Source organism: Canis lupus, chromosome 7, assembly GCF_048164855.1.
Source record: "Canis lupus baileyi chromosome 7, mCanLup2.hap1, whole genome shotgun sequence".
In the NCBI taxonomy this organism is placed as follows: Eukaryota; Metazoa; Chordata; class Mammalia; order Carnivora; family Canidae; genus Canis; species Canis lupus.
The window spans coordinates 68,652,393-68,675,110 of NC_132844.1; the positions used below are offsets into that span (position 1 = coordinate 68,652,393).

Consider the following 22,718-nt stretch of genomic DNA (forward strand, 5'->3'; position numbering starts at 1 on the left):
CTGTGCAGTGACCTCACTCTGTCCCTAAGGAGTCATATGTGGAAGTGAGGCCATTTGGCTAAACAAGTAACAGCTACAGATTCTCTCATCTCCCTCCCCAATGGGAGATGACTCCTACCTAGTCAGGTCCAGCTATCACATGGTGACTTACCTTCAAAGGTACCCCATCCCACCAGCTGAAGGTCTCAGGATGATAGCTTTGCTTTCCCTAGTTTGGTCTTGATTGGTCCAGATAAACACTTGCATGATCCTGCAGCTTGTGGGCTGATAGATTTTTTTTTTTTAAGATTTCATTTATTTATTTGAGATAGACAACACAGGCAGAGGGAGAGGGAGAAGCAGGCTCCCTGCTGAGCAGGGAGCTGGATGCGGGGCTCAGTCCCAGGACCACAGGATCACAACCTGAGCTGAAAGGCAGATGCCTATCCTAACCTGCCGAGCTACCCAGGCACCCCTAACTCATAGATTTTTTTGGTTCTCGTCATTCCTCTGGCCTCTGTCATATAGTCCCAGTATATAATCTTGAGAGGAAGACCAGATAAAAAGGAGAAAGGAAAAATACTATATTTTGGTTTCTAGTTTATTTCATTTATTAAGCACCTTTTGTGTGTCAGGCAGTATTCTCAACCTGGGGTATATAAGCAGAAGAAAACAGAGCATATACTGTCTTCTACAGGGCAGGAGCAGTATAATACAATCAGCAAGTTTCATGGTCCCCTGTTAACTCATTTCACTGGCAGAGGATTGAAGGCTTTAGCCTGGCTTGCCCCAGAAGATTCCCCATGTCTGATATTCTTCAGGACCACCCTTGAGAGGAGCACAGGGGATAGAAGGACAGAGTGGAAGATTGTTCCTTTTATGAGGGCCATGCTGGTTTAGCTTTTTTCCCCTTCCAATAAGATGCAACCTTTTGGACCTAGGGTTTGACCAGGAGTATAATAATTACAGCCTCCTGCTGATAGACTCCTTTAAAACTGTAGTCCACTGCTCACCTATTTCATATTGGATCATTCCCTTTGATAACCAACTCCAGTAGTATTTAGGCTTTTTCATCTCTAAGATTGCTGAAGAGAATAACTAGGACCAGGTTTAATTCTCCTTAGTTTTGCTTATCTTTCTACCTCAGGGCATAGGTGAAAAATTCTGGATTTAGAGTTTTCTCAAGTCTTCTGTGGAGTCAGCCCTGAATAATTGTCCCCCCTCCCCAGCTGCATTTCTGTCAGATAATACTTTATGATGGGGGGAGGTGGGGGACACGCTTGGGTTGCTCAGTGGTGAGCATCTGCCTTCTGCTCAGTTCGTGATCCTGGAGTCCTGGGATCGAGTCCCACATCAGACTCCCTACAGAGAGCCTGCTTCTCCCTCCACCTATGTTTCTACCTCTCTCTCTGTGTCTCTCATGAATAAATAAATAAAATCTTAAAAAATACTTTATGATGAGAGGGTATAGCAGTTAAGGGGAACCCTTTCAGAACACCTCAGTGTTCTGAACGGGGCTGTCTACATTGTATTTATCCAGAGTCTCAGTCTCTTAGTGGCACAAAGAATTCAGTTGCTGAAATTCAGCAAAGTAATTATTTGACCATTAGAGGTTTTGGATCTCTGGCTTTAGCAGAAAGGGCTTTGCTTAATTGTTATATTCTTGTCTTATGTGTCACAGCTCTCTAGTAGGCAGGATTGGGCTGGATTGTGTTTTGCAGATTGGATTGTTTTGCAGAACCTTACTGAGGTTAGCACAAACTTCTGTGAGCAATTTCTTTTTTTTTGTCCAAAGCTCCTTTGGAGTGTAACCAACTGTTTTGCTATACCTACAACAGGACTGCTAGGTTTCCCAGCCTGAGATGGAGGAAGCCCCATTTCACTTTAACTTTGTGACACATTTTGGGTTTGTCACTTTTGCAATACTTCAGTCTCTTATCAGGACTTTATTGGTGATTTTTCTTCATCTGTGTGCCTTTGCACATTCTCCATCTAACTGCCCCTTTACTTCTCCTCTAGGTGATTAATGAGTCTATCAGTTTTGATACTACCTGGCTGATGAAGCTTTCTCTCGATGCCTTAGTTTGAATTAGGTATTTCCTCCTCTGTACTTTCATAGTTGTTAGTTATATTTCTCCTCTGACATTTATCACACTGAATTGTGATTAATTGTTCCCAAATCTTTCTTAATAGACTTTGCAAATACTTTGTCTTATTTATCTTTATGTTTTCAGTACCTACAATCATGAATAAGTCAAAAAATAAATGAGTAAATATTCTATACTGATAGGCAGAGAGGGAAAAACTTAGTGCTTATAATGTAGTTTGATCCTTAGATATATGTTGTTGCTTCCTTTAGTCCTAGAAACTGGTGGGAACAGGAAATACCATTTAGGGTGATCTTGAGCATAAGGATTACAATACTTAAGATGAGGTGCCATGCATGTCTCAACTTGTTCTCCCACTTGATTTCCCAAATCTGAGCTTCACACTGTTGATTGGACTTGTCCTGTAAGTGTCACCAAGAGCTATGATCTTAAATAGAGCAGGATTCCACCCATACCCAAGAGTTTGTCCAGCTTTTTTTTCTCTTAAAAATGTTTGATTTTCTTCAACATGTGGTGCTGGGACAACTGGATAACCAAAGGCAAAAGAATTAAGTTCAACCCCTACCTTACTCCTATATAAAAAGTAACTAAAATGGATCAATGGTTTAAATATAAAAGCTGGGTAGCTCAGTGGTTAAGCATCTGCCTTCAGCTCAGGTCATGATCCCAGGGTCCTGGGATCAATCCTGCATTGGGCTTCTTGCTCAGCGGGGAGTCTGCTTCTCCCTCTGCCCCTCCCCCTGCTTGTGTGCATGTATGCTTTCCCTCAAAAATAAATAAAAATATTAAATATAAAAGCTAAAATAAGCTGTTTAGAAGCAGAGAGGGTTAAGGGTTAAATCTGTATGACCTTGGATTTGATGACAAAAGCATGAGTCACAAAAGAAAAACTAGATAAATTGGATTTCATCAAAATTAAAGCTTTTGGTTATCAAAGGACAATATTATTATTTTTAAAGATTTTATCTATTTGAGAGAGTGTGCATGAGCTGGCGGGGGAGGGAGCAGATCAGAAGGAGAGAGAGCCATGCTGAGCCTGAAGCCAGATGCAGGGCTTAATCTCACAACCCTGAGATCATGACCTGAGCTGAAATCAAGAGTCAGATGCTTAACTGACTAAGCCACCCAGGTACTAGTGTCCTCAAGGACATTATTATTAAGAAAAAGAAAAACCAGCCTGTTTGCAAATCATCTATTTGATAAGGTCTACTGTCCAGAATATATAGAGAACTCTTACAGGTTAGCAGCAGGATAGTAAGCAGCTTAGTCAAAAAATGAACAAAGGATTTGAGCAGACATTTCTCTGAAGAGGCTATACAAATGGCCAAAAAGTACAAGAAAAAAATGTTTAAGGTCATTAATCATTAAGGAAATGCAAATCAAAACCATCAGATATCAGTTTGCACCTGGTAGGATAATTATAATTGGAAAAAAAGAAAAGTGTTAGCAAGGTTGTGGAGAAATAGGAACACTTATACATTGTTGGTGGAAAAGTAAAATTGTTCTGCAACTATAGAAAACAGTTTGGTGGTTCATCCAAGACTTAAGCATTGAATTACCATATAACCTAGCAGGTTTACTTATAGGTGTATACTTAAAGAAATGAAGCCATATACTCACAAAGATAGTGTATATAAATGTCCATAGCAGCATTACTCATAATCAAAAAGTAGAAACAACCGAAATGCCCGTCAACAGATGCATGGATAAACAAAATGTAGTGTGTACATATCATGGAATATTATTCAGCCATTAAAAGGAATGAAATACTGATTAACATGCTACAATTCTAGATGAATCTGGAAAACATTATGTAAGTGAAAGAAGCGAGACACAGAGGGTCTCATATTGTATGATTCCCTTTATCTAAGTTATCCATAATAGGCAGATTTGTAGAGAAGATTAATAGTTGCCAAGGAATAGGGGGGAATAGGGAGAAGGAGGAATGAGTAATGATTACTTAACGGGTATAGGGTGTTCTCAATAGGTATTAGGTGATGAAAAAGTTTTGGAGCTGGAGAGGCAGTGGTTGTGCAACATTGTGAAAATACTAAATGCCCCCGAATTATATACTTTAAAGTAGTTAATTTGCTATGCTAATCGCACCTCAATTTTTTAAAAAAGGAAAAGTCGTTTGATTATGACCTATTAGTCAAAGGCACTTAGATACTAAACTTCTACAATGCCAGTGTTGAATTTTCTGTGTCCTTAGAATCTGCTTTTTTAAACAATTAGCCAGTTTAATTATCTCAAGATGACAAGAATACCCAATGTAACATGGCTCTAGAGTTGCCAGATTTAATTTAGTGGTTTATATCTTCAAGGACACAACAGTTTTTCCCTCTTTCTGGATGGTTACTTTTTGTATATCAGCCACATCCTCATTAGGTACCCTGAGGCTCCTGCTGGATCTCTTCATGTTCTGAAGATAGTTGCAGTAATTCTGTTCACTGAATTTTCTTGGTATCTTCCAGTGGCAGGACAAAAGGATACCTTCTCTCCCCTTCTCTCTCTCTTTTTTCCATTGGCCTTTTTATCATAAACTTTTCAAACCTACAGAAAATTTTGAAGAATTGTAGTGTTTACCTAGATTCAACAGTGGTAAACATTTTTGTCATAATTTGTTTTCTCTGTATAAACTTTTTTTTAATCATTTGAAAGTTGTAGACATCACAACTCTTCATCCTTAAAGATTTCAGCATGCTTCTCTTAAAAATAGGCATTCTCTTAAATAACCACATACTAAGATATGAAGATAATTTACAAAAATTTTTTACTAGTAAAAATTATCTAGTCCATGTTTAAATTTCCTTAGTTGTCCCCAAATGTATCTTTTATAACCTTCTTTTGTGTTTTTAAAGAGTCTGAATTCAATCAAGGACTTCAAGACCATGTGTTGTGTTTGGTGGTTACATCCCTTTAAATCTAGTGCTGGGTGCCTGGGTGGCTCATCTGCCTTTGGCTCAGGTCGTGATCCTGTGGTTCTGGGATCAAGTCCCATATCAGGCTCCCCAGAGGGAGCCTGCTTCTCTCTCTGCTTATGTCTGCCTCTACCTCTCTGTCTCTCATGAATTAAAAAAAAAAAAAAAAAAAAAAATCTTAAAAAAAATCATCCACCTTGCCTTTTCATGGCCCAATGCTTGTTCTTTACTTTCTTTTTGGAAAAAGTATAACTACTGATGCTAGTTAGAAGGATCAGTTCTAAAAGTAATAAAATTAATGGATCAATAAATAGCCAGGAAAAAAAAGAGAGAAGAAATGATCTTGAACTTACTAGGGCTCTAAGAAGTGGGTGAATGCTGGTGTGAACTTGCTCCTTTTGATGAAACTTTTCACAAGTTCTTCCACTACCCCACCAATCTTAACATGTTAAATAGTATCTTCCTTGAGTTATTTTTTAGGTTTAAAAATACTGAGCTTTCTTCAGCCCATCTCCTGTTGCCTACCTGCAGTCATCTTTCTCGTTTCATGAAATTCTCAGTTTCTTCATATAGTCACAAGTACTTATTTTTTGACTTCTCTTTCTGGTCTTCCACATTTGATTCCTGTCGAGTTGATGTTGGAAAGCCCTAGTAAGAACCTTCTCTATTTTGCTGATCCTTTTTCTAGTTTGGTTTTTCAGTTACATCAGAGACTGCCACTGGGCTTGTGGCCTTAGCAGCAGCCTGTCCAGAGGTGAGAGAAGCTTCTTGTGGTTTGGAATAATCATGGCTCACAGCCCAAAGATGCTGTTGTTTGTGCTTAACTGGTTCGGTTCATTATTCTGATTTCCCATTTTCATTTGTGTCCAAAATTTGGGTAGTTTTTTTTTTTTTCCACCTCATAAATAATTTGGGTCTTTTTGAATTCTTGTTCAGAGAACAGAAAGAGAAGGTATCTGATTTTATTTTCCTTAGAATCTAAGCTAATTCTTAGTCTTCTGACATTCCCTCTTTAATTCTGATTTCCTGATTTTCTTAACTCTTTTCTACTCTCATATACATTCAGCAAATAGATTATTTTTCCTCATAAGATCAGTAATCTGACCTAAATATGTATACATAGTACAAAAATAAATGTTCTGTGTTTGTGAATTTTTGCAGGATTAGATACTTGGCCATAATTCAGCTTAAGGGAAGGTTACAACTAATTTGTTCATAGAATTCATGATGGTGGGGGTGACTGGGTGGCTTATTTCGTTAAGTGTCTGACTCTTGATTTCGGCTCAGGTCATGACCTCAGGGTGATGAGATCAAGTCCTGCATTGGGCTCCATGCTCAGTGAGGAGTCTGCTTGAGATTCTTTCTTTCTTCCTCTGCCCCTTCCTCCACTCATACGGGCTCTCTCTCTTTATTTACTTTAAAGTTAATAAATAAGTAAAATCTTAAAAAAAATTCATGATGGTAATTATTATGTTCTTAAGAAAATCAGGTGTTCGGAAGGTTATTAGATAATTGGAAAGTTCTAGGTAAGTGAAGTTTTACGTCTTTGAATAAATCTTCTAATAGTCTAGCATGAAATTAATGTTGGACAGTATTGCTTCTGAGTTACAAAATTGCATTTCATCAGGGAACACATATCAACATCACCAAATTTTTCTACTCTGAATCAGGTTAACCTGATTATCAGTGCAGTAGAGACTGTTTTGTGCACCAAGCCCGTTTTTCACACAGTAGGAAAAGCTGCCTTGGGCTGATAAATTACCTCAGTGTGAGAGACAGTTGGGAGTTACCCTTTCTGAATGTCCCTTGTTTGTGAAGTCTGCTAAACTAAGCTGTGTAGAGGGGCCTTGCCTGTCTTCCTATCTGTTCTGTCCCCTAGTCTCTGTTTGAGTGCTTAACATGTGGATAAATGCTCATTATTAGTTAAATATTGGTTGAATGCCAGCCCTAGGGCTTTTACACACATTGTCTCATACAGTCTTTGCAGCTAACCTTATCGTGCCAACTTTGTAATATAAGCCAGCCTTCTGATAACAGAAAACTCAGTTTTGTAGATGAGTAAGATGACATAGATTCCTAGCCACTTGTTCAAAACCCCACAGCCAGGCATAGGAGCTGCCTCAGAGCCATTTTAAATTTTACTATTTTAACCATTTTTCAGTGTACCGTTCTGTGGCATTAAGCATATTCATAGCCATCACCATCGTCTTGGCCTGTGCCTTTTTCCTCAGTTACACTGTCTTCCTTTGTTCTTTAGGGTGCTCTTGGTTTAATCTGAAATCAGATTAAAGACTTTTTCTGAGCAAAAATGCTGGAGGAACCTGAAAGTTTAAACTTTCAGCTTGGGTTGAATACAGAGTCTGTGTTCTTCCTTTTCCCATTTCCTCAGCCAGCTCTGTTTCATGTAGAATTTCTTGTTGGCTAATAATAACTGAGTATGTTGATTTGAACGGGGATACATGCTCTCATATCTACTTGTTCTCACACTGAATTGGAGCTGTTTGGTCTATTTCTGCCATTGCTTGGCCCAGCACGGCAGTGATATAAGTGATTTAAGTGCCAAAAAGCTGCGTACCCACATTTTAAGCTGTGTACCTGCCGGATGGGTTAGAGCAGCATTGGGCTGAAGTCCACACTTGGCTTTGTACTTGGGAAATTAATTTGCTTTGTCATCCTCCACTCCTGCTTCCTGCCAGAAGTCCAGTTCACTACTTTTGGTTTCATTTTGGGCTTTAAAAGTGCTTCTTAATCTTTCTCTGGATGAATTACCTATATAATACAGGTACAAATAAGTAGTTTTGTTGGCTTGGCCATGGGATGAGTTGGGCTGTGTGAAACAGGATTTGAGGAGGGGGCCAGCTCTGTCTCAGTAGGGTAGCTGAATGTGCTTATGTTTCTACTGGAGTGGTCTTGAAGTCCTTTCTGATATCAGGCAGAGCCAAGTGGTGAAATATGATACATGCTGGGGATGAGAATTGGCAATTGTCCTGAGTGCACAAATAGTTTCTTCCTCCCAAGCATATTTTACAGCCAAGTGAACAGAAAACAATTCAGCAGGCTGTTTGCTGAAGTTCCTGCAGCAGAAAATTATCTTTATAAAATGATAGACACATAGCTTTTATGAAGAGTTTTTAGAAGAACAAAAGGCAAACTGGGCTTACATTTCATTTTTTCATTCCCTGATTCCTAAGTGTATGGCTGGTTTCAGATACACTCCTATGGCCTGTTTGTGGGTGGTAGTGGCTGGGCGTCCCCAAGTTTGGCCAGTCACATTACTCATTTTGCATCACAGCTAGAGAAGGAAGTTGCTGGGAAGACTAAAGTCCAAGCCTTCCTATTGAATAGTCAAGCAAACAGGCAGTTTGGCCCCTGGCCCAGCTCAGCTCCATGTAAATTTTATCTAGTACACACACAACAGGCAGGCAGTTGTTAGTGGTGTAATTCTAGTTATTACTGACTAATATGACGGGCCACCATTGCGTGAGGCTTGACCTTAGGCAGCTGCTCTAAATATAGCCTTCCTTTCTGGCAGCTGCAAACACCTGGAGGAACAGGCAGGCCCCCAGCAGAAAGTATTTGCTGTCAATAATATGTCTGTTGAACAATTGTATACTACTGTTGGAGCTTTTTTCATGCTATGTTTATGCATAATTAAAAACAACCCACTGGATCCATTGGCTTATGGTTGGGTTATGTTTAGAAAAATTCAATTTGTATTGCTGTCTACTGTGGGGACTGGAGATGATGTCACTAGTTTAAGTAAGACCTTAAGAGGAGCAGTTAATGTAATTACTAGCAATTTCTTTGGTCTCTCTAATGAACACAGCTTGCTTAAACTAACCCTTAGTGGCCTTTGGTTTCTGGCATGAATGAACCTGCTGTCAATCATGTGTTTCAGTTTAATTAGAGACTCGATTTGTGTGGTTGGTAGTTCCTTCTGACATAAGGGGGTTTATGAGTAATTAAAAAGAACACTAACATTTACAAAATGGTGGTTCTAAAACAGAAACTTCAAATGGCTCCTAAACAGGTAAAAGATACTTAACCTTTTATGTAACAAGAGAAAACCATTTTAAGGGCTCACTGAGATCTTATTTTTTACCTATCAGATTGACACAAATCCAAAACTTTGGATGAACACTGTTGATGAGCAAATGGGGAAATAGACACTCTGATACATTCTTGATGGGAGCAGTAAGTGTACAACTTTATGGAGGAAGGTTTAGGATATATCTATTAAAACCACAAATATGGGGGATCTCTGGGTGGCTCAGCGGTTTAGCACCTGCCTTTGGCCCAGGGCGCGATCCTGGAGTTCTGGATCGAGTCCCACGTCGGGCTCCCAGCATGGAGCCTGTTTCTCCCTCCTCCTGTGTCTCTGCCTCTCTCTCTCTATGTCTACCATAAATAAATAAATAAGTAAAATCTTAAAAAAAAAAAAAACAAAAAAAACACAAATATATACTCTTTGACCCAGCACTATCTCTTAGAGGAATTTATCCTACAGATACACTTGCATGTTTATAAAAACAATATGTGTTTAAGCTTATTTATGGAAGAACTAAAGACTGAAAACAAACTCGCAAGTGGACTGGTTACATAAATAATGATGTATCTGTACAATGGATACAGCTATTAAAAACAGGATATTCATTATGTACTGACAGGGAATATCTTCACGAGAATAAAGCAAAGGGAAGTGTATAATATGTCACTAATTGTATAAAAGGGGGAGAAGTAAGAATATATATCATTTGCTTGTATATTCATGAGGAAGTTCTGGAAGGTTACTGAAGAAAGTAATATGAGCAGTTACGTGTGTGTGTATGTGTGTGTGTAGGAAAGAAGAGACAAGATGATTACTTTTCATTTTACAAAACTCTTTAAACTATCTGCATGTGTTGCCTTTTCAAAAAATTAAATAATTAGCTTGTCTTTTAAAATAGAGGGGTTTTTAGAATTCCAGTCAAAAGGTTGTAGAGGGAGCCCTCTCTTAATTGACTTCCTTACCCATACTTGCTCTCCTTGTGGGTAAGAGGAGATGTTGCTGATGGTGCTAATGTTTCTTATTTTTTGTGTGCACACCTTAGGAGGAAAGTGATGCATAAGTTTATCAGTCCCAGGCGTGCCTCAGCCAGAATCAGTGGCTCTGAAGATTTATATACCAGGAGCCTTAAGTTCTATTCCAAACCCTAAGAAAAAGGCTTTTTTCATTTATTTTGACAATCAGGATCATATACTCTGGCCAGGACTAAAGTAAAGTCTTTTGCCTTTTCTTTTTGTTTGTAGGAACCTACAAGCAGCAATTGGCGCCTATTACGACTTTGAGAGCCCAAACATCAGTGTGCCCTCTATGTCATTTGTTGAAGATGTCACCATAGGAGAAGGGGAGTCGATACCTCCTGATACTCAATTTATAAAAACATGGCGGATCCAGAATTCTGGTAAATACATAATGGTCAATTCTTCATTGCCCAGTTTTCTTTTTTTTTTAGTAGTAAAAGAAATAAGGAAATGTTTTAGCTTAAGTTATGTGCTTTTGTAACTGAACTTTTTCTTATATATGATGTAGTACTTTTTTTAAAGATTTTATTTATTTGACAGAGAGCACAAATGGAGGGTGGGGGTGGGGGCAGAGGCAGAGAAGAGGGAGAAGCAGGCTCCCCATTGAGCAGGGAGCTCAATGCAGGGCTTGATCCTAGGATCCCAGGATCATGATCTGAGCCGAAGGCAGACGTTTAACTGGCTGAGCCACCCAGGCACCCTGATGTAGTACTTTTTTATACTGGTGTGATGACGAGAAATCAATGAAAGGTCCCCTGCCATGGATCAGGAAAAATGATTTAGATCTTTTTCTTTCTTTCTTTTTTTTTTTCCAGGTCTTGATGGCCTCTAAACAATTCAGTATTCATTTGATACCAGCAACTAAGCCTGTGTGTGGTGGTAGTATTATCTCCACCTGTACAGTTCTACTCTGTCATTTTAATTCTGCTCTAATTAATCTTCCAGTTCTTTCCAGAAGGCTAGAGGAGGTACATCCTTGAATAGAACAAGGTGGTTAGAAAGAGCTGTGAGCATCTGCTCTTTTGAAAGCTCATTTCTTTGAAACCACAGGGATGATTCTTTATGAAATTTCTTTTTTTTTTCTTTATGAAATTTCATTGAGATATCTCTCTGAAATGTTAATACCACTTTGAAAAATAGGGTAAGAGGTGTGGACATTTGCTCAGAATGGGAAATATGGAAAGATTGAGAAATTTTTTTGAAGCATTGTTGTAATGTACTGCCGACTTTAAGAAAAATTAAAAATAAGTTAGTGATAGTTCTTTGAAAATAGGATCTGAGTATATGTCTGGTAACAATTATTCCTTTTGCTAGTAAAATTCTTTTTAATGACTTTAAATTTGAGTGGAGTTAGTATTGCTTTTTTCATGCAGTAGTTATTCATGCGGCTGACTAGATCAGGGCGCTTTAACTTCCTTGTTACTGAGGACTTAACAGAGAAATTCTGAGAGTTGGGAATCTTGGCAGAAGGCATATTTAGCTAAAAATCTGTGTATGTGGGGGAACTCTGTCTAGCAAGGTGATCTGATGTGACGTGATAAAAAAACTCTCAGGGCTCAAATAAACCTGTAAAAGTGACCTTTTATTGACTGTTTACTTTTAAGTTTTTGTACTGTAATTTTCTTATGATGGGGAAAGACTGGCTAAGCTAGCATTTTTTTTTTTAATTTTTATTTATTTATGATAGTCACAGAGAGAGAGAGAGAGGCAGAGACACAGGCAGAGGGAGAAGCAGGCTCCATGCACTGGGAGCCCGACGTGGGACTCGATCCTGGGTCTCCAGGATCGCGCCCTGGGCCAAAGGCAGGCGCTAAACCGCTGCGCCACCCAGGGATCCCCTTATATACTAACTAATGTACCAAAGTTTTATTCTTAGTTTTTCTGACTTTTTTAGGAGTAACTCTCCTTTGGATGAAAGTTCAGTGTATAATCCGGATTGACCCGATGTTGTAGATGACTGGAGATATCCATGGCTTTATAAAATTTTCATTAGCTTCTTTTCCCTTTTGGTTGTAACTGTGTAGGGCATTGTTAGTTTGAGGGACACATGGTGGTATGGGAAAATAGCCATGTTTTCTGTTTTTCTTGAAATTCTTTTTTTTTTCCAAAAAAGAAGCTTTTTTTCAAAGCTTAATTATTTTTGCCTGATTTCTTTCCCTTTTATTGGTCTGATTTCTTTCTTTCTTTTCTTAATGTTGTAGGCCCTTTTTTTTTTTAAGATTTTTATTTATTTATTCATGAAAGACACAGAGAGGGGACAGAGACATAGGCAGAGGGAGAAGCAGGCTCCCTGCAGGGAGCCCGATGTGGGACTGGCTCCCAGGACCCCGGGATCACACCCTGAGCCCAAGGAAGATGCTCAACTGCTGAGCTACCCAGGCGTCCCAGTGTTGTAGGCTTTTAAAAGTATTAAAACAATTTCTTTTTTAAAGATTTCATTTATTTTTTAGAGCGAGTGAGAATGAGCTTACATGGGGAGGGACAGAGGAAGAGAGAGAGAATCCCAAGTAGACTCTGTGCTGAGCACAGAGCTCAATGTGAGACTTGATCCTTTGATCCCAGATCATGACCTGAACCGAAATCAAGAGTCAGATGCCCAGGTGCCCCTAAAACAGTCTCTTTAGTTCAGCTTCTGTTCATCATGTTTCTTCTTTGAATTACTAAAACCTTCTAGTTGCTGCTCAAAACTGCTTTTGAAGCTTATTCATGAATTCAGTTTTATTTTTTAAAAAATTAAGACCTTGTTTATTTATAGTGAAACTACTGAAAATAGTCTGGCTTGCTGTGAATTCTTTATAGTGTTTTTAAATATTAAAAGTTCTGAGAGTACCACTGAAATATTTGAGCTACTCTTTTTTGCAGAAACCGATTTGTATGTCAAACATCCTCTTGATACATCCATTCACTTACCACACAGCTCCTTGAGTTAATGGGGAATTGGGAGGGGTTGATATAAAATTGTTAAATGTCAGATCAGAACCCCAAAGAGCCTGCCTTTCTTTCACCTTGACTTGGAGAAAATCTGTATCGGTGGGGCTCGCTGCTCTTTCCGCCTGCTTTTGCATGGTAACTCCAGTTTAAAACAGCCTCTGGGTCTGCATTGTTTGTTCTTTGAAAGGCCATTCTTGTGCCTGAACACTTTTTGAAGAGTTTGGGCAACAGTTGGCTGGAGTTTTTACCATTTAAGTTACTTTGAACACAAAGATTTTTTTTATCCTTTTGGAAATTGTTCATCCATTTTTAAATAGTTTTGTATCTATAAGCTGCATGCTTTCCATTCGATTAAGGAGAAACTGACCTTCCATAACTAAGTAATAGATATTAAAGAGGGAAAGCATGCACGTGTACTGGCATCGGCGTCATCCTAATCTGGCCTGAGTTCTTCCTGGAAATATAGTAACAGAAATAGGGCAGGCCTTAGCTATTTCTCCTTTGGCTCTTTTACTTTCATTCATAACCTTCTCCACGAGAGAAGTGCTCACTGAAATAGTTTCATAAATAATTTTCATGGTATCTCTCTGCTGTCATGTTTCAGGCATGTCAGGCATTCAAATATACAACAGATGAGATGTAAAGGAATTGCATATAGCTGTCCCAGCAGTTTCCCCAAAGAAGATAAATGTTACACATTGTTTAAAATTCAACTTTTAATATTGTTTAAATCCTTAGATACAGACCATGCAAAAACAGAAGTCAGACATTTCATGACATAGATGCAGAATCCCAGGATCCAGACTTTTGGCACTATATGAGTATTAGAAGCTTGGGAAACTTGAACAGGAAGTCTTATAATCAAAATTGAAAGTAAAAATTTGAAACTGCCTCTCCAAGGTGAAAATAGACAGTTTTCTTTACCAATACTTTAGCTTCTGAGTTTTTACAACCATGCTCTGTTTTCCAGTCATAGTGAATGTTAAGCTGAGTATAACTCTGGTGTTTCTTGGACTTTGGCAAAGTATGTGTGATTGTTGTATGAGAAAGTGGCTTCACAGTCAACTTTATTTGTGAACATAAGAGTTGAGAAAAGAACTTAAGAAAGAACAACTGTTTCCTCCATTTTTCTTTTGGCTCCTTAAAACAGTTAATTTCTGCCTTTCTCTTCAGGACGACTATAGAAAAGGCAATTCTGCTTCATCCATTCAGCAAATTTTATTATATTCCAGTCACTTTATATCAAGTACAGGAAGAAAATAGTGACAAGATCAATGAAGTCCCTGTTCACATGCAGCTTAATTTGAAATGTAGTCTCCAGACTTTTAGGGCTTAAAAAGAATAGGTCTTTATCAAGGTTTGTCTTCCTCATTGGTCTCTGGATGTTCCTTACTATCTTCCAACTGTTTCTGTAATCACTTATACCTAGTAAATCCAGGCTTTCTGGAACTGGTGGACTTTTATTTCATTTTTTGCCGTGTTCTCTATCATCTCAAGTTGCCATATGTCAGGATTTTTTGTTTTGTTTTTACTTTTAATTTTTTTGAATAAAATTATATTCTATGATAACTGGAGAATCATAGCCTTGATCAAATGTGTGCTTGTGATACTTAAGTCATAAAACACAGATTGGTCTTTCTTTTCTTTTAGATGTATCTACCCTCCATTAAGCCAATTTGTAACTGAGACTTAATATGAAGGTCTGTTGTATTATACTTCTCAAATCTAGATTTTAGATATGCTGGTGGTCCATGCCCCTTACCAGTATTTCCTTTCCTTCTGTGTTAAGAACTAGTATCTTTGACCTTTTTAGAGTTACATGACTTACCAGGCTGTAAGAACTAAATGTCTTAGTAAACACTATTGGTAATTCTTATAAGGTAAATGATTGGTTCTTCACTTTATAGTAAATTAATACTTTAGGGTTGATGGTGGATAACTCATCAACTTTTTTTCTCCAACAAGCTCCCCAGGCACCATACGAATAGAGTATCTGGCATATTAAAAAAGATCAGGACAGTAGCTGCATAATTTGTTAATCGCTTCATGTTTACCAACTAACGCAGTCTCCCTAGAGAATATTGGCACTCCTCTTTTGCATAGCTGAGAGCTCTGTCCATCTCAGCTGCTTATGGTTGTCTGTGCAGGACAGCCAAGTATTTCCCACACCCAGTCTTGGTTTTCATTTTCTTAGAAGTTCAAAATCAGACATTCTTGGGTTTTCATACTAACATGTCTTGTTACAGGTGTGTGCATGTGTACGTGTGTGTGTTTGAAAGAATAATTGTGAATTCAACCCTAATATAGCAGCTTAACTTTTCTCTTGGATCTTGGTCTTTAAAGAGACTGGCAATTTCCAAGGTGCTCCATGCCAGCTGCTACTATTCTTGACCTCAGACAAATACGCTTTTGCCAAGACCATGGGCTCCAGAAATGAGAAACAATTTGCATGTATTGCCAGGGTATCATCACAAGCTTTCCACCAGCAGTGGTTGCCCTTTATAATGTTAACTTAAGGAGAGCACTTTGCTAGCAGGTATGTTTTTAAGAGGGTCTGACAAAACATTGTGCTTACTGTTTCATCTGCTACCCCTTCAGATCCAAGAGCCACAGAATGTGCCATTCGTTATGGGACTGAGATCTCAGCAGTAGAGCTGTAGTTACCTTTCTCTGTGATTCCCTTTTCAGTAGTAAGTCATCGAGTATATCAAAACCAGTCTCACACTTTGAGAACAAGGTATTGAGGCATCCTAGAATGCTCTCAGGAGTTACATTTCAAGCATGCTTTGTCCTAGAGTCCTGCCATGCCCATTTTTTCACAGTGATTTATTTTTTATAGTGAATTTATGTATCCCCCCCAAAAGATATATAGAGGTTTCTGTCTGTAGTAAAAAAGAGTATACTGGAGAGATTTCACCAGAAAGATAGCCTCTAGTCACTGTGTGGCCCTTTGGCTCTCAGAACTAGTCCATATATGGATTGCTTATTTTGGATTAGTTTACAGGTACACAGGAGGAGGTACCCAAATAAGATCTTTGTCACTTCCAAAGGAGGAAAGACCAAAGAAGGAAAGACGTTTCTGCCCGTGCCTTGTCTTTGTATTGCTATTCCTACTCTTTGTGCAGGTACCTCTTGCTGGTGTCATTCACCTCTGAGACCACAGATCAGTGTGTTGTTACCAGGGGAGTTCACCCCACTGTTCCTGTTTTCCCCACTACTTGTTTGAACCTGAAAATGAAACTTTCACTTGACTCCTCTCTCTCGAACTTGTAGGGTCATTTGCACCTTGGTCTTTTCATAGTTAAGGACTCCAGAAGGAAAAGTCATACATCAGGGGAAAAGTTTTAAAAAGAACATAATATAGAAATTATTCCTCATGTGTTTCATCAGCTTGCCTTGATAGAAAAACTGGTGACAATCAAATATGTTTTTACTTAGAATTAGCTTAAAAAGTTCTAGTGAAAATGGGCATGTGTAAGTAACCTTAGTGAAGAAAGCAGGCCTCCAAAGATGTGGCCTATGCTTCATTTCCACAGCTCTTCGCAGACATCATTCTTAGTTAGGTTCTGCAGATTCGGTGTGATGGGTGGCCTTTCCTGGGGTCTCTTAAAACACATTTTCTTGAGGAACTGCCTTGCTTTGGTCATATGTGCCTTATCTTAGGGATAGACTGTTGGTCAGAGGTTGTTAACTCTGATAATTCCTTCTGGTCAGTCTTGTGACATTTTATAGCTCAAGGATATGTGGCTAGGTTCACGTATGTGTGAAAGAGAAAAAGGGCTCTTCTACAGTTTTGTAATGAACTGCACCCAGCATAGGACCACTAATTGCCTAACATTTTTTTCTTTTGCTTGAACTCAGGGGCAGAGGCCTGGCCTCCAGGGGTTTGTCTTAAATATGTCGGGGGAGACCAATTTGGACATGTGAACATGGTGATGGTGAGATCGCTAGAGCCCCAGGAGATTGCAGATGTCAGCGTCCAGATGTGCAGCCCCAGCAGAGCAGGAATGTATCAGGGACAGTGGCGGATGTGCACTGCTACAGGACTCTACTATGGAGGTGAGTATGTTCTTATGCAGCCCGGGGTGAAGGAATTAAGGTAATATCTTACAGCATTCCCAGTGTTGCTCACAGAGCCTGTCAAATTACATAACAAGGCATGACCTCTTTTAAACAGTCACCCCATGCAGGTAAATGATTTTCATTCAGTGACTATCTAACAGATTCAGTCTAGTGCTCTCCCTTTTACACTAGCAGTTTAGTTAAAATTTAGTGAAGTGTGTGAGATATATATATAGATAGTGTGTGAGATATATATATAGATAGATATAGATATATAGATATATATCTATTGTGCATTCTAAACAATGATTTAGTAGTTCTGCTCTTTTTATTATATAATCTAGTAGGTGCTATAGAAATGCTAAAGGCAGTCCTTGTTCTCAGAGTCTCTAGATATAAGTCCTAAAAAAGATAATGCATAATGTGTGTACTTCTCCCAACCTGAGGACCTGACGACACCTCTCTCCACTCTTTATGGGTATACTTTTTGAGCAGAGTAAGCTAAACTGCCTCTTCTTCCCTTTTTCATTTGTTCTTCAACCTAGTCTATTCTTTCTCCACTCTAGAGAAATGAAAATCAGAGATTACCCAGTTTCCAAATTCAGCAGCCACGTAGTCTTCATACTAGCTTACCCCTCTGTCATTTGGCACCTGCTCCAAGTGTTTTTTGAAATCTATATCTTCCTAGGCTCACATGATACCTGTCTTGTTTCTCCTCTTCTGAATGATCTCTCTCTGTCTAGTTTCATCTTTGCCCCAGGATTGCTAGTGTCTGAGCTGGGTCCTCTTCATGCTCAGTGACCTCATCCATCCATGTAGGTTCAGCTGTCACCAGTTCAGTGTACATGGCAATGTTCAGATTCATCTCTGTGTCTGCAAACTCTTTTTGGAGCTCCAACCCTATGTTTTAACTGCTTTTGGACAGAACATGTAGACATCTTGTAGATTTCTGAATCTTATTATCTTCCAGGCAAAACTTACATTCTTCTCAACAACACCCCACCGAGGTGATCAGTCAGGAACCTTGGAGTCATATTTTGTTCAGTCTTAACCGTCCTTTGTCACAAACTGGTTCTTCTTGGTTCCACTATATCCCATGTCCTGGTAATCCAAAAAAATATATATAGTGAATAGTTCCCACCCTCTGGGAGCTCCTAACTGGACCCAAGGCCAGTGGGGCCTTTGGAGTGATTTCAAGGGGTCCTGGAATTAATGTTCGTCTCTGTGTTTTTGCAACCAGGGGAAACTACATATTTTTAGTAGCCTCAAAAAAAAAATCTTAATGTTAGAAAGGGTGTCTCATAGTGCTTATATGACATCATTCTTTGCCTGAAACCTCCCTGCCTACTGTCCTGAAGCCCAGTTCCTTGGCGTGGGGCTTAAAGCTGCTCACGATCTGGCCTCATTTTCACTTTCATTGTCAGTCTCCTCTTTACTCCCCCACAGCCAGTCCCCAAAGACACCACATGCTTTCACTTCACCATGTCCTTGCTCATGTTGTTCCTATCGCCAGAAATATCTTTTCTCTTTCCAGTAAATTCATCCTCAGGGATGAAGTCACCATTCCTCCTTCCCTCCTTGCTTACTCTCCTCACTACCCCATGGAAATTCATCCCTCCTTTTTTCATTAATATTATGCACGAGCTTGTTATTACGCTTGACACATTGTATTTTAGGTGTTTGTTTACTTTTTACTCATCCTTCTCTCCTGCTAGACTGTGAACTATTTGTTGAATGACAAATGAATATGCAATCATGTATCAGAATGCAGAAATTACTTGTTTTTTCCCTCTGGACTCCCTTTTCAGGCTACTTTTTCTAAGAACCTTTGTACCTGTACAGTTAACCCTTGAACAGCATAGGGGGTTGGGGATGCTGACATGTGAAAATCCAGCATAACTTTTTTTTTAAGATTTTATTTATTTATTTTGAGAGAGAACGAGAGAGAGAGAGAGAGAGAGACTCCCCTGCTGAGCAAGGAGCCTGATGTAGGGCTCCATCCTAGGACCCCTGAATCATGACTTGAGCTGAAGGCAGATGCTCAACCAACTGAGCCACCCAGATGCCCCCATAAGTTTTTGACTCCCCGAAAACTTTACTAATAGCCTGTTGACCAGAAACCTTACCAATAATATTAACAGCTAATTAACACATGTTTTGTAGTTATATGTATTATATACTGTGCTGTTCTGTTCTGGTAAAGTAAGCTGTTTTTCAGAAAATTGAGAAAATACATTTACAGTACTGCGCTATATTTATTTTTAAAAAAATCCATGTATAAGTGGATCTGGGCAGTTCAAACCTATGTTGTTCAAGGATCAACTAGCTTCTTCCACTGCTGAGATCCCATTTGCATTTTCTCCCCGCCAGCCATTGCAGTTTCTCTGCACTTACCCCCTTACGTCTCTTTGGCATTTTTCCTCTTTCTACCCAATTAAATTCGATGAATCCCTCACATACCTTTAAAACGTAAGGTGATACATGTCTTATTTATTTTGTAACTTCAGAAAGCTGAGCCCAAAGCAGAGTGGAGATTTTTTTTAAATGAATGTCAGTGTTTTTAAGGGAGGGATGTGACTTTAAAAAAAATCCCTTTGATGCAAAGATACTGCTTCTTACTGTTCTCTAGTGTTTCAAAACTCTGGTCGTGTGGTGTGTTTTAGTGGTAATATAAAAATTATCACTATGTGGGACATTAAAATTTGTACCTATAACATCTGTCATCAATTCTAGAGGTAGATATAAATATACTAGCTTTGGAGGCAATAAAGAATTTAAAGCCTTTTGTGGTCATATAATCTGTGAATTGTTTCTCAGGACTTTGTGAAATCTAATATCTTCAAGAGATCTTAATAATTGATTTACTTCCATGATTTTCAAAGCATTTTAAAAAAATCAGTAGAACCCTTTCCTTTATAAGAGCATTTATGAATGCCCCTTCAAAAAAAGGGAAAACCTAAAAATGAAACTGATCTTGTTGAATTAGGAGCCTCCTTAAGCTTTGTTTGCCTTCTTGCCTTCTCTGATGACCTCTGGTGCTGTGTGACCTAGAGTTTGTAAACGGTTCATCTTCTCTAGTAAAGAATATAATTCTGTAATATTACAATATTTCACTGAATCCAGATTACTATTGATCATAATACATGCTGATAGCAGACATGGTAGATTGCTGGCAGAATGTGATATAGTATACATAAAACCATAGCTATGAGCACATGAAAAAAAACCTGCCTTGTTAAGCATTCTTTACCCTTCCCAGTTTTTCTGCTCTCACCTTGTAAGCTCATAGAGTATAGTATAGTGGAAAGTGTTTGGAAAGTAGGCCTAGGTTGCCTGGACACAAACTTGTACAAGTTAGGTAACTACCTTGGGTCTCATCTTCCTGTCTTAACAGCAAAGTTTATTTGTTTTGTTTTTGGTGGGTGGTCTCTTCTACAGTCTTTAGATGGTCTTCTCTAGAAAGAATAATTTTCTTTATTTTTTATAATAAGACTTCTGTTGTTTCAGTTCATTTCTTGTCCTCAAAGGGAATTTTTGCTATATTGAATAATTTATAAAGTGGGGCACCTACCCATTTTCAGTTGGCTGTGCTCTGAAAATCTCTCAAGAGAGGTGCTGTTGGTGTGTTGTATGGACAGTTCTTCATTATGTGGGGTGTGTGTATATGGCCCTTGGCCCTTACTAAATACCTTAGCTTCACATATTTATCTTTACCAGCAATCCTTTTTGACCACACACATTTCTAATCATATCTGATTCCTGGCAGCTTTATTTTCAAACCCAAATATTTTCTTTTATCTTCTTTTACAGATTTGCTTTTTAGATAAAAGCAACCTGTTATTTAATACCTGCTGTATGTCAGACACTGTATTGGGCTGTGTACATATAAATTACTTTTTATAAAGGAAGTATTGGCTACATTTTATGGATGAGGAAACTGAAGACAAGAGATAATAATATGGTGTTCAGTAAAAGTTATAAATTATAGCTATAAATTAAGAAAAGTAGTTTTATCATTTTGATAAAATGATCTTTGTCATTAATTTGGTCTTCACTACTACATGGGGTTCACAAAGAAACTTTGACTGCAGGGTATTGGTTCCTGTCAGAGCTTAGGGTAGATGGGGTATTAGTCCCCAAGTCTTCTCTACATTTCTAGAGTAAGTTAGGGATGAGGATGGGATTAATATTGGTGAGGCGACTCTTAGGTAGTTGGGTAAATATCAGTGTTCTTCAAAGGAGTTCCTGCCTTCTAGAAGATGGCACACTTTTTTTTTTTTTTTTTTTTTAATGATAGTCACACACAGAGAGAGAGAGGCAAAGACACAGGCAGAGGGAGAAGCAGGCTCCATGCACTGGGAGCCCGACGTGGGATTCGATCCCAGGTCTCCAGGATCGCGCCCTGGGCCAAAGGCAGGCGCCAAACTGCTGCGCCACCCAGAGATCCCAGATGGCACACTTCTTAAGAACACTTAGGACACTTGACTCTTGGGAAGCAGTAAGCAGCATGAGTGGTTGTCACCATTTTAGTCTTGATACCAACAGTAATATGCTTCCTCTCTTCCAATAATAGAGTACCCTCTTCCCAGTTCTGTAAGAGAGATTTACTCCTGTGTAGGCATTCTGGTTGTGAAGTAAGCTAAGATGAAGTAATAGTGTGGTCATCATCTGCTAATGAAGGTTTCTCCCGCTTGAAGTAGCTCTTCTTTTTAATAGTTCACATGGGTTCCTAGGGACATTGCAAATGTACATTAAATACTTACATGTTATTCATTTCATTTTTCTGAGGTAGAAATGGAACTTTCCTCATTTTTTAAAAGATGTATTTATTTTAGGGAGAGCAGGTGTGGGAGAGAGAGAGGAAGAGAGAAAAAGAAGATCTCCAGCAGACTTCTTGCTGAGTAGGGAGCCTGATGCGGGGCTCCTCACCACCCTGAGATCACGACCTGAGTCGAAACCAAGAGTCAGATGCTTAACCGACTGTGCCACCCAGGTGCCCCTGGAACTTACCTTATTAAGTTCCTAAGCCATAATAAGTCCCACATGCTAGGAAACTTATTGGGTGCTCTATATAAACCACAGTTTATTTCCTAAAACTTTTTAAAGTTCTTACATCTTCTCCAGTTAAAGAATGACTTGAGGTCGTGAGTTTGAGCCCAATGTTGGGCATGGAGCCTACTTTAAAAAAAACAAAAAGCCTTGATATTTCTTATCTTTTGATAATAACCATTCTGACAGGTGCGAGATGGTATTACATTTTGGTTTTAATTTTCATTTTCCTGATGATTGGTGTTACTGAGCATCTTTTCATGTGTCTGTTAGCCATCTAGATATCTTTGGAAAAATGTCTATTTAGTTGACCTTACCATTAGAACTTTTCTCTTTTATATGTTATACTCAAAAGGTTGCCTCATTTGCTTCTAGAAGATCCTCAGTAGGCATTCTTTGTTTGGATTCTGGTCTCTAGAATTCTGTAATATCAGAAATATGAGTAGCCCTTCTAGCCTAAGCTGATTGTGACTTGTGTAGGAAATGTTTTTATTAGAAGGGACGTCTCAAATGTAAATGAATCTGGAATCCTTAAATATGTTTATGTTGTAAGATTAATATTAAGTCTATCAGGTGATTTGCTATTTCAGCTTCAGAGAAGAAA

The 22,718-nt window shown here is 38.7% G+C and overlaps 1 protein-coding gene across 2 annotated transcripts in view; it reads left to right on the forward strand.

Moving 5' to 3' along the window:
* ILRUN (inflammation and lipid regulator with UBA-like and NBR1-like domains) overlaps positions 1-22,718 on the forward strand; it is a 94,034-nt gene that overhangs the window by 26,750 nt on the left and 44,566 nt on the right. Inside the window, exons 2-3 of one of the 2 annotated variants that reach the window (XM_072833369.1) lie at positions 10,298-10,452; positions 16,865-17,062. In XM_072833369.1, coding sequence (XP_072689470.1) covers positions 10,298-10,452; positions 16,865-17,062 — 353 coding nt within the window. The remainder of the gene's footprint in view (positions 1-10,297; positions 10,453-16,864; positions 17,063-22,718) is intronic. The other variant, XM_072833371.1, reaches the window with a different exon arrangement.